At 44.1% G+C, this 13776-nt stretch overlaps 1 protein-coding gene and 1 long non-coding RNA gene across 2 annotated transcripts in view; both read right to left on the reverse strand.

Annotated features, from left to right (window-relative positions):
• Nucleotides 1–13776, reverse strand: part of LOC140908984 (uncharacterized) — a 132163-nt gene that overhangs the window by 62627 nt on the left and 55760 nt on the right. The gene's annotated exons all lie outside the window — the stretch shown is intronic.
• Nucleotides 6100–7914, reverse strand: LOC140908231 (uncharacterized). Its single transcript, XM_073335181.1, has 2 exons — nt 7320–7914; nt 6100–6732 (listed from the first exon to the last, which is right to left on the reverse strand). Exons 1-2 carry the CDS (start codon nt 7900–7902, stop codon nt 6176–6178), a joined length of 1140 nt encoding a protein of 379 aa, XP_073191282.1. The 5' UTR covers nt 7903–7914; the 3' UTR covers nt 6100–6175.

A 13776-nucleotide genomic window follows, 5' to 3' on the forward strand; every position in this document is an offset into this window, starting at 1 on the left:
TGATATATGCCATCGTGTGCCAGAAATGCCCCTCTATCATGTACATTGGCCAAACCGGACAGTCTCTATGCAAAAGAATAAATGGATGCAAATCAGACATCAAGAACTGTAACATTCAAAAACCAGTAGGAGAACACTTCAATCTCTCTGGACACTCAATAACAGACTTAAAAGTCGCCATTCTTAAAAAAAAAAACCCTTCAATAACAGACTTCAACGAGAAAATATAGAAGTGGAATTAATTTGAAAACTTGACTCCATCAAATTAGGCCTGAATAAGGACTAGGAGTGGCTGGGTGACTACAAAAAATAATTTTCACTCTGTTGATACTCACACCTTCTTGTCAACTGCTGGGAATGGGCCACATCCACTTAAATGAATTGGCCTCGTTAGCACTACAAAAAGTAATTTTCCCTCTGTTGATATTCACCCCTTCTTGTCAACTGTTGGGAATTGGCCTCATTAGCCCTTACATCCCGCCCCCCCCCTTTGTAAGGCAACTCCCATCTTTTCATGTACTGTATATTTATACCTGCTAACTATATTTTCCACTCCATGCATCTGATGAAGTGGGTTATATCCCAAGAAAACTTATGCCCAAATAAATGTGTTAGTCTCTAAGGTCCCACAAGAACTCCTCATTGTTTTTACTGATACAGACTAACACGGCTACCCCCTGAAACCTTTCCCCACCTGGGCTGTGCTGTGAGGCATCAGCAGTTGCTGCTCTCATGCCCTCTCCTTATGCAGCCCAGGCTGGGAAAGTGACCTGGATGCAGGGAGCCCTGATGTTGCTCCTCCCTCCCCAACTCACAGCCCCCTAGGGATGTGCGGGGCAGAGGAGTGGAGGAAGTGAGAAGCAATGTCAGCTGCTTCGTGCATCCAGGTCACTTTCCCCAAATGGGTGCAGGAGGGGGATGCCAGCGTTAGGAGTGAAGGGAGTTCAAGGATTAGGGGCACAGGAGGGGGAGCAGGCCTTTGGGCGAAGGGTGGAAGGGGAGCCTGGGAAGCTCATGGGGGCCAGGAGCAATGAGAGGGCACCAAGACCACGGGGGACGGGGCACCAAAATGCAAGTTCACCCAGGGTGCCATTTTCCCTAAAGCTGGTCCTGAGCATTGACATGTGAGGAGTAGAGGTCATTGTAGAATTTTGGACATATTTCATTTATCTTGCTCCTTTCTGATGTCCTTTCGCCTTTTCATCTTTTAGCACTGCCAGGATAATCTGTTTCAGCCTAACATCTCTTTCTACCTTCTTCAGACTCTCATTCTTTTCGGCCGCCTCTCCCAATTTCTTCTTTCTAAAGTCTTCATAGTTTTCTTTGATCTTCACATGAATTTCTTTGCCCAATGTTCTGTATTCTTCGCCCATTTTTCCTTTTAATTTCATGCGCCCCCTCTTCGCCATCAGATTCAGTTTCCTCGCTGATCCTCTGCTTGTGTCCCAGCATTTTCAGTGACTTTGCCTTTTTAGCTGCTGAGATTATCTGCAAGATAAACTCTTCGTAGTCCTCATTGATGTCCTTCTTGACCTTATACTTGAGGTCCATTTCACTCACTTCCTGTACAAATGCCTCTTTGTTGAAGTGCCATTTTTGCTTCGGTTTCTGGCTTCTCTTAAGTCGGTCTTCATAGACACTGTCAACACATAGTTCTGAGCGCAACATATGATGATCTGAGCATGTGAAAATGATTTGTTCTCCTATTATCGCCACATCATTGAAGATTATTCTGGTATCCATCATTACATAATCAATCTGATTCAGTGTGACTCCTTCTGGGACTTTCCATGTCCACTGCTGATGCTGTTCTTTTTATAATATTGTGTTAATTATGTGGAGATGGTTTGCTTCTTCAAATGCAAGCAGACATACTCCACAATCATTTCTTAACCTTTACCGAATTTCCCCACATACTTTTCTTTCTCACTCTCCTTTCCACCTATTATTGAATTGAAGTCACCTTGGATAATTGTGTAGGTGGATCTTTGCTGCATTACCTGCTCCAGCTCTTCAGAGAAATGTTCCATGTCTTCGTCTTCTGCTTGCTGCATGGGAGCATATACCTGAATAATTTTAATTGTTCTCCTTCATTTTATCTGAAGTGTGAGAACTGTTATCCGGAGTGATATGATGTCGCAGTTGACTATCCTTGGAATGGTCTCTTTCCCAACAATGAATCCCAATGCCTTCAGGCCTTACTCTATTGTCGAATGATCTTGCTAGGAGTACTTGCTATCCGCTTTTCCATTGTGCAATGAGGTCTTTTGTTCTTCTTGTTTCACATATCCTGATGATGTCGGCTTTTATTGACTTTGTGACTTCAGTGTAAGAATCGATGTAGGGATCAGATGATAGTGTTCTTATATTGTGACTTGCAACAAATAGTTGGACTATTCTTTTAACCATTTTCCATTTTTTGTCCTGTGCCACCCCAGGTTGTGAGCGTCAGTCAGGCCGATGCATGAGTCTGTGCTCAGTTTCCCAGTTTATTCTGCTTTGTGCGGCTTGTTTGTCAGAAGAAGATTGCAAGAGTGCATTTGGGGTGCCAGACCTTGTGCCCTGTAGCTGCGGTACCCCCTTCACTTTGGCCAGGTTGCCCTAGAGTAATAGAGATACGGTCAGACTACCTACTACCCTGGATACTAGCTCGACACCTTCTCAGCTTGGTAAGACCAGCTAGAGCATACGCTCCACCGTACTTCGCTGTCGAACCCCGTTCACCCCCACAACAATGTTGAGGAAGGGAGGTAGGATTTTGTGGGGGATTTTGTGACTAATAATACTAATGCTCATACGTACACTCTGGGAGTGATCGCAGTTTGGTGTGTGAGAAAGCATTCATCCTCCACACCAATGTAATCAGTGCAACAAACCAGTGTTGCCTAATGGAAAACATATGTACACTGGAAATTATGACATCTTTAATACAAAAGATGTATGTGTTTTGTGTATTAATATTTAGAACTAGGTTATGACACACAGTCCCATAGTAGGAGTGTTTGCAGAGATCTCTTTAAGCTCAGAGGGAACTCTCAAAGATATTGTGTCTGAGGAAGGCAAAATAACTCTGAGCACTGCAAGAACGTGGGTTGCAGCAAGCCTCTTCCAGGCCCTTTCAAAGAGTGCACCATGCACTCTTTTCCCTCTTTCCTTCCAACACATCAGACCAGTCCTATTGATTGGTGCAAGGAATTAAGCCCTCTCCTGGGAGATATTGACATTGAGTGCAATGATGGAGTAGTCCTTGCACTTGGGGAGCAAAAGGACAGAAGATTTTGAGTAGCTCACTGTGCAGGGATGGAAATGAGGCTGAATGCTTTTCCAACTCTCTTTCCCTGCATTGCTTATGGCTAAGGGTATGTCTACACTATGGAATAAGGTCGAATTTATAGAAGTCGGTTTTTTAGAAATCGGTTTTATATATTCGAGTGTGTGTGTCCCCACAGAAAATGCTCTAAGTGCATTAAGTGCATTAACTCGGCGGAGCACTTCCACAGTACGGGGGCTAGAGTCGACTTCCGGAGCGTTGCACTGTGGGTAGCTATCCCACAGTTCCCGCAGTCTCCGCTGCCCATTGGAATTCTGGGTTGAGATCCCAATGCCTGATGGGGCTAAAACATTGTCGCGGGTGGTTCTGGGCACATATCGTAAGGCCCCCGTTCCCTCCATCCCTCCGAGAAAGCAAGGGCAGACAATCGTTTCGCGCCTTTTTTCCTGAGTTACCTGTGCAGACGCCATACCACTGCAAGCATGGAGCCCGCTCAGGTAACCGTCACCCTATGTCTCCTGGGTGCTGGCAGACGCAGTACGGCTTTGCTGCACAGTAGCAGCAACCCATTGCCTTCTGGCAGCAGACGGTGCAATACGACTGGTAGTCATCCTCGTCGTGTCCGAGGTGCTCCTGGCCACGTCGGCTGGGAGCGCCTGGGCAGACATGGGCGCAGGGACTAAATTTGGAGTGACCTGACCAGGTCATTCTCTTTAGTCCTGCAGTCAGTCCTATTGAACCGTCTTATGGTGAGCGGGCAGGCGATACGGACTGCTAGCAGTCATACTGTACCATCTTCTGCCAGGCAGGCAAGAGATGAGGATTGCTAGCAGTCGTATTGTACCATCTTCTGCCAGGCAGGCAAGAGATGAAGATGGCTAGCAGTCATACTGTACCATCTTCTGCCGAGCAGCCATGAGATGTGGATGGCATGCAGTCCTTCTGCACTGTCTGCTGCCAGCCAAAGATGTAAAAGATAGATGGAGTGGGTCAGAACAAGAAATAGACCAGATTTGTTTTGTACTCATTTGCCTCCTCCCCTGTCTAGGGGACTCATTCCTCTACATCACACTGCAGTCACTCACAGAGAAGGTGCAGCAAGGTAAATCTAGCCATGTATCAATCAGAGGCCAGACTAACCTCCTTGTTCCAATAAGAACGATAACTTAGGTGCACCATTTCTTATTGGAACCCTCCGTGCAGTCCTGCCTGAAATACTCCTTGATGTACAGGCACCCCCTTTGTTGATTTTAGCTCCCTGAAGCCAACCCTGTAAGCCGTGTCGTCAGTCGCCCCTCCCTCCGTCAGAGCAACGGCAGACAATCGTTCCGCGCCTTTTTTCTGTGCGGACGCCATACCAAGGCAAGCATGGAGGCTGCTCAGCTCACTTTGGCAATTAGGAGCACATTAAACACCACATGCATTATCCAGCAGTATATGTAGCACCAGAACCTGGCAAAGCGATACCGGGCGAGGAGGCGACGTCAGCGCGGTCACATGAGTGATCAGGACATGGACACAGATTTCTCTGAAAGCATGGGCCCTGCCAATGCATGCATCATGGTGCTAATGGGGCAGGTTCATGCTGTGGAACGCCGATTCTGGTCTCGGGAAACAAGCACAGACTGGTGGGACCGCATAGTGTTGCAGGTCTGGGACAACTCCCAGTGGCTGCGAAACTTTCGCATGCGTAAGGGCACTTTCATGGAACTTTGTGACTTGCTTTCCCCTGCCCTGAAGCGCATGAATACCAAGATGAGAGCAGCCCTCACAGTTGAGAAGCGAGTGGCGATAGCCCTGTGGAAGCTTGCAACGCCAGACAGCTACCGGTCAGTTGGGAATCAATTTGGAGTGGGCAAATCTACTGTGGGGGCTGCTGTGATGCAAGTAGCCCACGCAATCAAAGATATGCTGATATCAAGGGTAGTGACCCTAGGAAATGTGCAGGTCATAGTGGATGGCTTTGCTGCAATGGGATTCCCTAACTATGGTGGGGCTATAGATGGAACACATATCCCTATCTTGGCACCGGAGCACCAAGCCTGCGAGTACATAAACTGCAAGGGGTACTTTTCGATAGTGCTGCAAGCTCTGGTGGATCACAAGGGACGTTTCACCAACATCAACGTGGGATGGCCGGGAAAGGTGCATGACGCTCGCATCTTCAGGAACTCTGGTCTGTTTCAAAAGCTGCAGGAAGGGACTTTATTCCCAGACCAGAAAATAACTGTTGGGGATGTTGAAATGCCTATATGTATCCTTGGGGACCCAGCCTACCCCTTAATGCCATGGCTCATGAAGCCGTACACAGGCAGCCTGGACAGTAGTCAGGAGCTGTTCAACTACAGGCTAAGCAAGTGCAGAATGGTGGTAGAATGTGCATTTGGACGTTTAAAGGCGCGCTGGCGCAGTTTACTGACTTGCTTAGACCTCAGCGAAACCAATATTCCCACTGTTATTACTGCTTGCTGTGTGCTCCACAATATCTGTGAGAGTAAGGGGGAGACGTTTATGGCGGGGTGGGAGGTTGAGGCAAATCGCCTGGCTGCTGGTTACGCGCAGCCAGACACCAGGGCGGTTAGAAGAGCACAGGAGGGCGCGGTACGCGTCAGAGAAGCTTTGAAAACCAGTTTCATGACTGGCCAGGCTACGGTGTGAAAGTTCTGTTTGTTTCTCCTTGATGAAACCCCCCGCCCCTTGGTTCACTCTACTTCCCTGTAAGCTAACCACCCTCCCCTCCTCCCTTTGATCACCGCTTGCAGAGGCAATAAAGTCATTGTTACTTCACATTCATGCATTCTTTATTCATTCATCACACAAATGGGGGGATGACTACCAAGGTAGCCCAGGAGGGGTGGTGGAGGAGGGAAGGAAAATGCCACACAGCACTTTAAGCACAGCACTTTAAAAGTTTACAACTTTAAATTTATTGAATGACAGCCTTCTTTTTTTTGGGCAATCCTCTGTGGTGGAGTGGCTGGTTGGCCAGAGGCCCCCCCACCGCGTTCTTGGGCATCTGGGTGTGGAGGCTATGGAACTTGGGGAGGAGGGCGGTTGGTTACAGAGGGGCTGCAGTGGCAGTCTGTGCTCCAGCTGCCTTTGCTGCAGCTCAACCATACACTGGAGCATGCTGGTTTGGTCCTGCAGCAGCCTCAGCATTGAATCCTGCCTCCTCTCATCACGCTGCCGCCACATTTGAGCTTCAGCCCTGTCTTCAGCCTGCCACTTACTCTCTTCAGCCCGCCACTTACTCTCTTCAGCCCTCCACCTCTCCTCCCGGTCATTTTGTGCTTTCCTGCACTCTGACATTATTTGCCTCCATGCATTCGTCTGTGCTCTGTCAGTGTGGGAGGACAGCATGAGCTCGGAGAACATTTCATCGCGAGTGCGTTTTTTTTTCTTTCTAAGCTTCACTAGCCTCTGGGAAGGGGAAGATCCTATGATCATTGAAACACATGCAGCTGGTGGAGAAAAAAAAGGGACAGTGGTATTTAAAAAGACACATTTTATAAAATAGTGGCTACACTCTTTCAGGGTAAACCTTGCTGTTAACATTACATACATAGCACATGTGCTTTCATTACAAGGTCGCATTTTGCCTCCTCCCACCGCGTGACTACCCCCTCAACCTTCCCCCCTCCCTGTGGCTAACAGCAGGGAACATTTCTGTTTAGCCACAGGCAAACAGCCCAGCAGGAATGGGCTCCTCTGAGTGTCCCCTGAAGAAAAGCACTCTATTTCAACCAGGTGACCATGAATTATATCTCACTCTCCTGAGGATAACACAGAGAGATAAAGAACGGATGTTGTTTGAATGCCAGCAAACATACACTGCAATGCTTTGTTGTACAATGATTCCCGAGTACGTGTTACTGGCCTGGAGTGGTAAAGTGTCCTACCATGAAGGACGCAATAAGGCTGCCCTCCCCAGAAACCTTTTGCAAAGGCTTTAGGACTACATCTAGGAGAATCACAAATGCCAGGGCAAAGTAATCCTTTCACATGCTTGCTTTTAAACCATGTATAGTATTTTAAAAGGTACACTCACCAGAGGTCCCTTCTCCGCCTGCTGGGTCCAGGAGGCAGCCTTGGGTGGGTTCGGGGGGTACTGGCTCCAGGTCTAGGGTGAGAAACAGTTCCTGGCTGTTGGGAAAACCGGTTTCTCCGCTTGCTTGCTGTGAGCTATCTACAACCTCCTCCTCATCATCATCTTCTTCGTCCCCAAAACCTGCTTCCGTATTGCCTCCATCTCCATTGAAGGAGTCAAACAACACGGCTGGGGTAGTGGTGGCTGAACCCCCTAAAATGGCATGCAGCTCATCATAGAAGCGGCATGTTTGGGGCTCTGACCCAGAGCGGCCATTCGCCTCTCTGGTTTTCTGGTAGGCTTGCCTCAGCTCCTTCAGTTTCACGCGGCACTGCTTCGGGTCCCTGTTATGGCCTCTGTCCTTCATGCCCTGGGAGATTTTGACGAAGGTTTTGGCATTTCGAAAACTGGAACGGAGTTCTGATAGCACGGATTCCTCTCCCCAAACAGCGATCTGATTCCTTACCTCCCGTTCGGTCCATGCTGGAGCTCTTTTGCGATTCTGGGACTCCATCATGGTCACCTGTGCTGATGAGCACTGCATGGTCACCTGCAGCTTGCCACGCTGGCCAAACAGGAAATGAGATTCAAAAGTTCGCGGTTCTTTTCCTGTCTACCTGGCCAGTGCATCTGAGTTGAGAGTGCTGTCCAGAGCGGTCATAATGGAGCACTCTGGGATAGCTCCCGGAGGCCAATACCATCGAATTGTGTCCACAGTACCCCAAATTCGAGCCAGCAACGTCGATTTAAGCGCTAATCCACTTGTCAGGGGTGGAGTAAGGAAATCGATTTTAAGAGCCCTTTACGTCGAAATAAAGGGCTTCATTGTGTGGACGGGTGCAGGTTTACATCGATTTAACGCTGCTAAATTCGACCTAACGTCCTAGTGTAGACCAGGGCTAAGTCTATTCTAGGCCACAGCAACCAAGCATTCAAATGTGTTCATTACTTACACATCCAGAAACTTCATTTTTCATGTATTTATAAGGAGATTTTTTAAAAAAAACTCAACCTTCAGATCAGAACCTGAACTGAAGCTATGCAAAGCATTTAAATTCTATCATCTTATAACTAATAGATCACTATCGCTGCTATCTTTTCCGGTTTTGAAACACTCAGCAGCATTCCAATTACACCAGCAGCAGCTCTCACTTTTCAATATGTTACTGCAGGAAAGCGTATTTTGTCTTTGCAGAAGCCAGGAAGACAAAACAGTAGAGCAATGTGCTCTCACATGAAAGTGCAATATAAGTAAAAGGCCAGCTGGTCCAGCTCAACGTCCTTGTTCCTTGGTCAAGGTCACTTAATGATGGAGACTGACAGTCACTAAGGCCAACATTTTCAAACATTTTCTAGATTTAGGAACCTGAACCAAGATATTCCAAGGCAACTACAGATTTTGGATGGCTTGTTTCTGCTTAACACCGCAAAGGCTCCTGATTATGAGAAAGTGAGTATTCAGCAATGTCTGAAAAAGCAGGTCCCTTCCCCTTAAAGTGTGTCCAGCTTGGCACTCAAATTGTGAAGCACCCAAAAATCACTGGTCACTTTTTACAATTTTAGCCTTAAATAAGCAGCCTGATTTTCAGAGATTCTAAACACCCAGAGCTCCCCCTGGACTTCAAAATCTAGAAGTCAGACTAATTTAGGTCCAATTCCTAATATGCCATTAGGTGCCTCAATTAAAGATAGACACACTTGAAATTTTTATCCTCAATGTACCTATTACAACTAAACAGATTCTCTAGAAATAGATTTTTATATACAAACTCTTTGAGTTTGATCCTACAGGAAAATTCTCATAGATTTCAATGGGAACTGTATCCATTTATCTTAGACCTGGTCTACACCTAAAATGTAGATTAACATAGAAATGTTGCTAAGGAGTGTGAAAAATTCAGAGCCCTGAGACATGTAGATAAGCCAATCTAAGCTCAGGTATAGACATGGCAAGACACTCCCATTGATTTTAAATAGAAGTTTTATTGGAGAAGAGGAAGAAGATTGAGTCTTGAGGATCATCCACAAAATATTATATGAAATCCAAATAATTTAAAATTTTCCTAAACTGTCAACATGATTTAAACTGCATTTTGTTTTGTTTTTAAAAAATGAGCATCTGAAGATGCTGAGAAGGAACTGCAAATATGGCTGTGCTGCCTGCAACCTTATTTTTTAGTAAAAAAAATAGTAACATTGCCTCAATATAGGCTATACAGTGATAATTACTGAAGAGAAGGCTTATAGGCTGACAGAGGAAAACATTGGACAGTTTTCAGTACAGCACCATCTATTGGGATCCAAATAGTAGCACTAAGGGTATGGCTACACTACGAGGCTGTGCCACTATAGTCGTGCCGCTAAAAGGCATGCAGTGTAGCTGCTGTTTGTTGGCAGGAGAGAGAGGTCCTGCCAACAAAGCACTGTTCACACTGGTGCTTTTTGTCAGTACAACTTTTGTCATTCGGGGTTGGCTTTTTTTAACACCCCTGAACAACAAAAGTTTTGCAGAGGAAGTGCCAGTGTAGACAAAGCCTAAGCTTGACACTGTATAAACCCAAAGGCATATGGGTCTAGAGCAGTGATAGTCAGACTGAGGCTCGTGAGCTGCAAGTGGTTCTTTAATGTTCCTCCACTCTTTGCAGCACATGATATTAAAAGACCATGTGATTTAATTATTAGCCAATCTAAGTTATAAAGCATTTGGGAGGCTTTTGCTACGTTATTAACCAATTGTAGACAATAAAATAACAATACTTGGTCAGTCATTTTCCTGTGAGAATAATTATACATAAATAGTAAATGAAACAATGAATTCACACTACCGTGGCTCTTCTGGGTAATGTTGATTGCTAATTTGGCTCCTTAACCATTGAGATCTCAGTATCCCTGGCCTAGAGTGTGACTAGTTCATTGGCTCAGACTGGAGAGCTCTAAAGAGCACTGTTTTGGGGGAGTATTCCTATTAATATAAATTTGGTGTTAAATATGCTATTTTTTCAAGTTATTATGGAAGAAAGATACTACCACAGGGACAGGAAAGTAAGAATTTTCTTCTGGTGATTAGTCATAATTTGGCAAAAGATGGAAATTTAATGAATGTTAAAGGAGATAAGAAAACATTTCCTAGAAATTAAATCATTATTTATGAGCATTTAAATGAGCTAAAGCAGAGATATAGTTAGTTGATAGAAATGTAGAGGTTTTTGCTGTCATTATAAAACACATTGGCTACTTTAAAACAAATACTCTGGGTCTGATTCACTACTGCATTACTCCTGTGTAAGGGAGTTAACGCTGGTTTAAACTGGAGTAGCACAATGGTGAATGAGGCCTTTTCTTTTTATTAAAAAGAATAATTAATAACACATTACAGTTCAAAGTTTCAGCTCAGCAGAGAGTGCAGGCATCTGTCATCTAGCAGCCAGATTACATTAAGGAACATGTATGGTATACAGACACATCCACACAAAGACTGTTCATTAGAGTGCCCTCCCCTCTGTGGATTGGGTCTAGAAGAGACCTTTAGCATCTATTGTCCAGCAAAGTTAACCTACTGCTATATAACTAGAAATCAAATTATACTCTGATTCCTCACTGCCTTATGTAGTCATCAAGCTTACAAGACATGATACTCCACTTCTTTGTCCCACGTACAATCATTTATACCTGTGCAGAGTGGGCCCATTTGCCAGTCACGGCCATTGCCACCCATTGGGCTTTGACCATTTTGCTCAGGATAACCTTACAACCCTTAACCATCTTCCTCTGGTTCATCTGGATTAGCAAGAAATCTATTTGCATGCTTATTCCACCAATTTGGTATATGTGAAGATGACTTTCTTTTTTCTTAAACCAAGTGTTGGAAGTCACCTACTGATATATGTGAAGCAGAGCAGCGCCCTCTGTGTTCTATGATCCCAATACCTAATATCTCAGGTTCTCCTCATAATCTGAACTTGCACCCATATGAGCGTTGGAATCTCCCACAATATCTGCTACATTTTGCAGGCTCTGCCTAAACTCTTCCATTTGTTCCTCAAATCAACCCTTATTCTGGAGTTTATACTGACATCAGAAATAATCTGCACACCTTCACTTGTATTTGGACAGCCATTAAATGGTCATTCACCCTGATGATTTCCTGAACAGTTTTAGAGTTTTCTGTGAACCACCACTCCTACATCATTTCTCCTTCTACTACCAAAAGAGTAGTAGAACTTACAGCCCAGACCCAGTACATAGACTGTATTTCCTAACCAGCTGGCATCCTGCACACAGAATCTACATTTCTTCAGACCATCATTTTATCATAGAATCATAGGACAGGAAGGGACCTTGAGAGGTCACCTAGTCCAGTCCCCTGCACTCATGGCAGGACTAAGTATTGTCTAGACCATCCCTGACAGGTGTTTGTCTTGGCCAACTCCATGCCTTTACCTGTTAAGAATGACATACTACAAGTAGCAACTCAGAGATTTGTTAGGCATTTGTTTCATGAGTCTGAATTTTTGTATGGTAATTCATCTTTTAGGCTATTTTCTGCAACTCTGGGGAGATGGCCTGACACCAGCCACCGGGAATCCTATTGGCCCAGGTCTGCCAGGCTTCAGGACAGTGAACTCCCAGCCGAGGGCTCAACATTCCTCCTGCCATTGCAAGAGCCCCTGGCAGGTCAATATGTAGGCTGGACTAGCCAATGCTAAAAACTAGTAACTATTCCCGTCCTTCAGGTGCAAGCTGAAAAAGAACAAAGATTCAGCATGTCACCTCATGCCATAATCTGGAACTCTGGCTAAGGAGGCCTGACAAGATAGGTGGCAGTTTAAAATATTCTTTAAAAATTTTCTTTCCTTAACCACCCACCTAAACTTATCCCTTCCATTTCCATCTTGCAAGCTACAATGAGCTTTCAAAATGGCCACCAAAACACTGCAGAGCAAGTATTTTTCATGCTATTATTTGTGATATTTGTGCATTCTACAAACATTCTTAGGAATCAAAACTTGCACACTTGAGTGTTAATGAAAAAGAAAACTGAGGGGAGAGTATAAAGAGAAGCACAGTAAACTGTCAGGTATAATTCATAAAAAATACTGACTTTTTAATTGTATTTCCATTGCTCAACTCTAAATTAAGCTTTGATTGACAGCTTGCTTTCTTTCCCTGGGCTTCATTTTCTTATGCACAGTTAATGTTTAATGTATTTCCTACCTCAGCATGTTTTACATTACATCAGAGTATAAATGTTTCAACTTCCCTACCCCACTCTTTTTTTTCCCTTTGATTGATCATATACTTTTTCTAAAGGTATTTGAAATAAATGTTCCCCAGTAATCACTAACTTGAATAGGCACATGAGCTTGGCTATTGATATAATATCCAGAAATAAACTGACTGTCAAGGTTAATTTTTTGTGGTTAATGATTTCAGCAGAATACCTCGATACAGTCAGACCACTATTCAGTAGGGACACATGGATTATGCTACAGTATGTACATCACATGGATTTAGGATTACTAAATCTCTTCATATCCCATACTCTTGATCCTGTGTTTTGATTTGTTGAAGTTACCAAAAAAAAAAAGCCATTTCTACTAGCTCCTTCAATCCATTATTCCAATGTTTTAGTGATATCACTGCTGGAATTAGGGCTCCGTTTCTAATTACTGATATGACTGCTGAATGAAGAAAACATCTGCACATTTGCAGCTTTGACATGTGAGGATTTTGGCTCTGGTATCCTCCAGCTTTGAACAGCCTCCTCACTTTTTGATTTATTAGCGCATTAACTTAGATTTTTTTCCGGTTGCTAAGCTTAGAAATGCTTTTAGGAACTTTGCTGGTCCCCTTCCAATTTAAGATCTTCCTTCTGAAAAAATTAGGGCCAACATTTTCAACCCTGGGTACCTGAAGTTAAGCTCCTAACTCCAGATGTCAGTACCCAAATAAAAGTTGCTTGATTTGCAAAGGCGCAGAGCACCTGCAGCTCCCATTGACTACAGTAGGATTTGTAGGTTCTCAGAACTTCTGAAATTCGGGTCATTTAAATTCAGATGCCTAAATATGGCATTAGGAGCTTAATTTTTAGCAATTAGGAAATTTTAAAAATTTGGTGTAGGTCCTTCCTTTGAAAGATCCAGTAAGCCACTGATTCTTGTTTCAAAGTCCTTTTTGTTTTAAAAAGGTTTAGAAAAACTTGTTCATTATCCCACTGCAGAAAGCTCTAATCAATGAGGAAATACTGAATATTGTTTTTTTTAATTGTATCATAGTACAGAGACTTTTTACCCCACAAGAGTTTCCAATGATCTTGGGCATTATTGAAGTACCAAAATTTGTATCTTTATTCCTGATCTTGCATCTATTTTTGGCATGGTTTTGTTGAAATTATATTAAATTATATGTTTATTGTATT

This window comes from Lepidochelys kempii, chromosome 3 (genome assembly GCF_965140265.1).
Source record: "Lepidochelys kempii isolate rLepKem1 chromosome 3, rLepKem1.hap2, whole genome shotgun sequence".
NCBI classification, from domain to species: Eukaryota; Metazoa; Chordata; order Testudines; family Cheloniidae; genus Lepidochelys; species Lepidochelys kempii.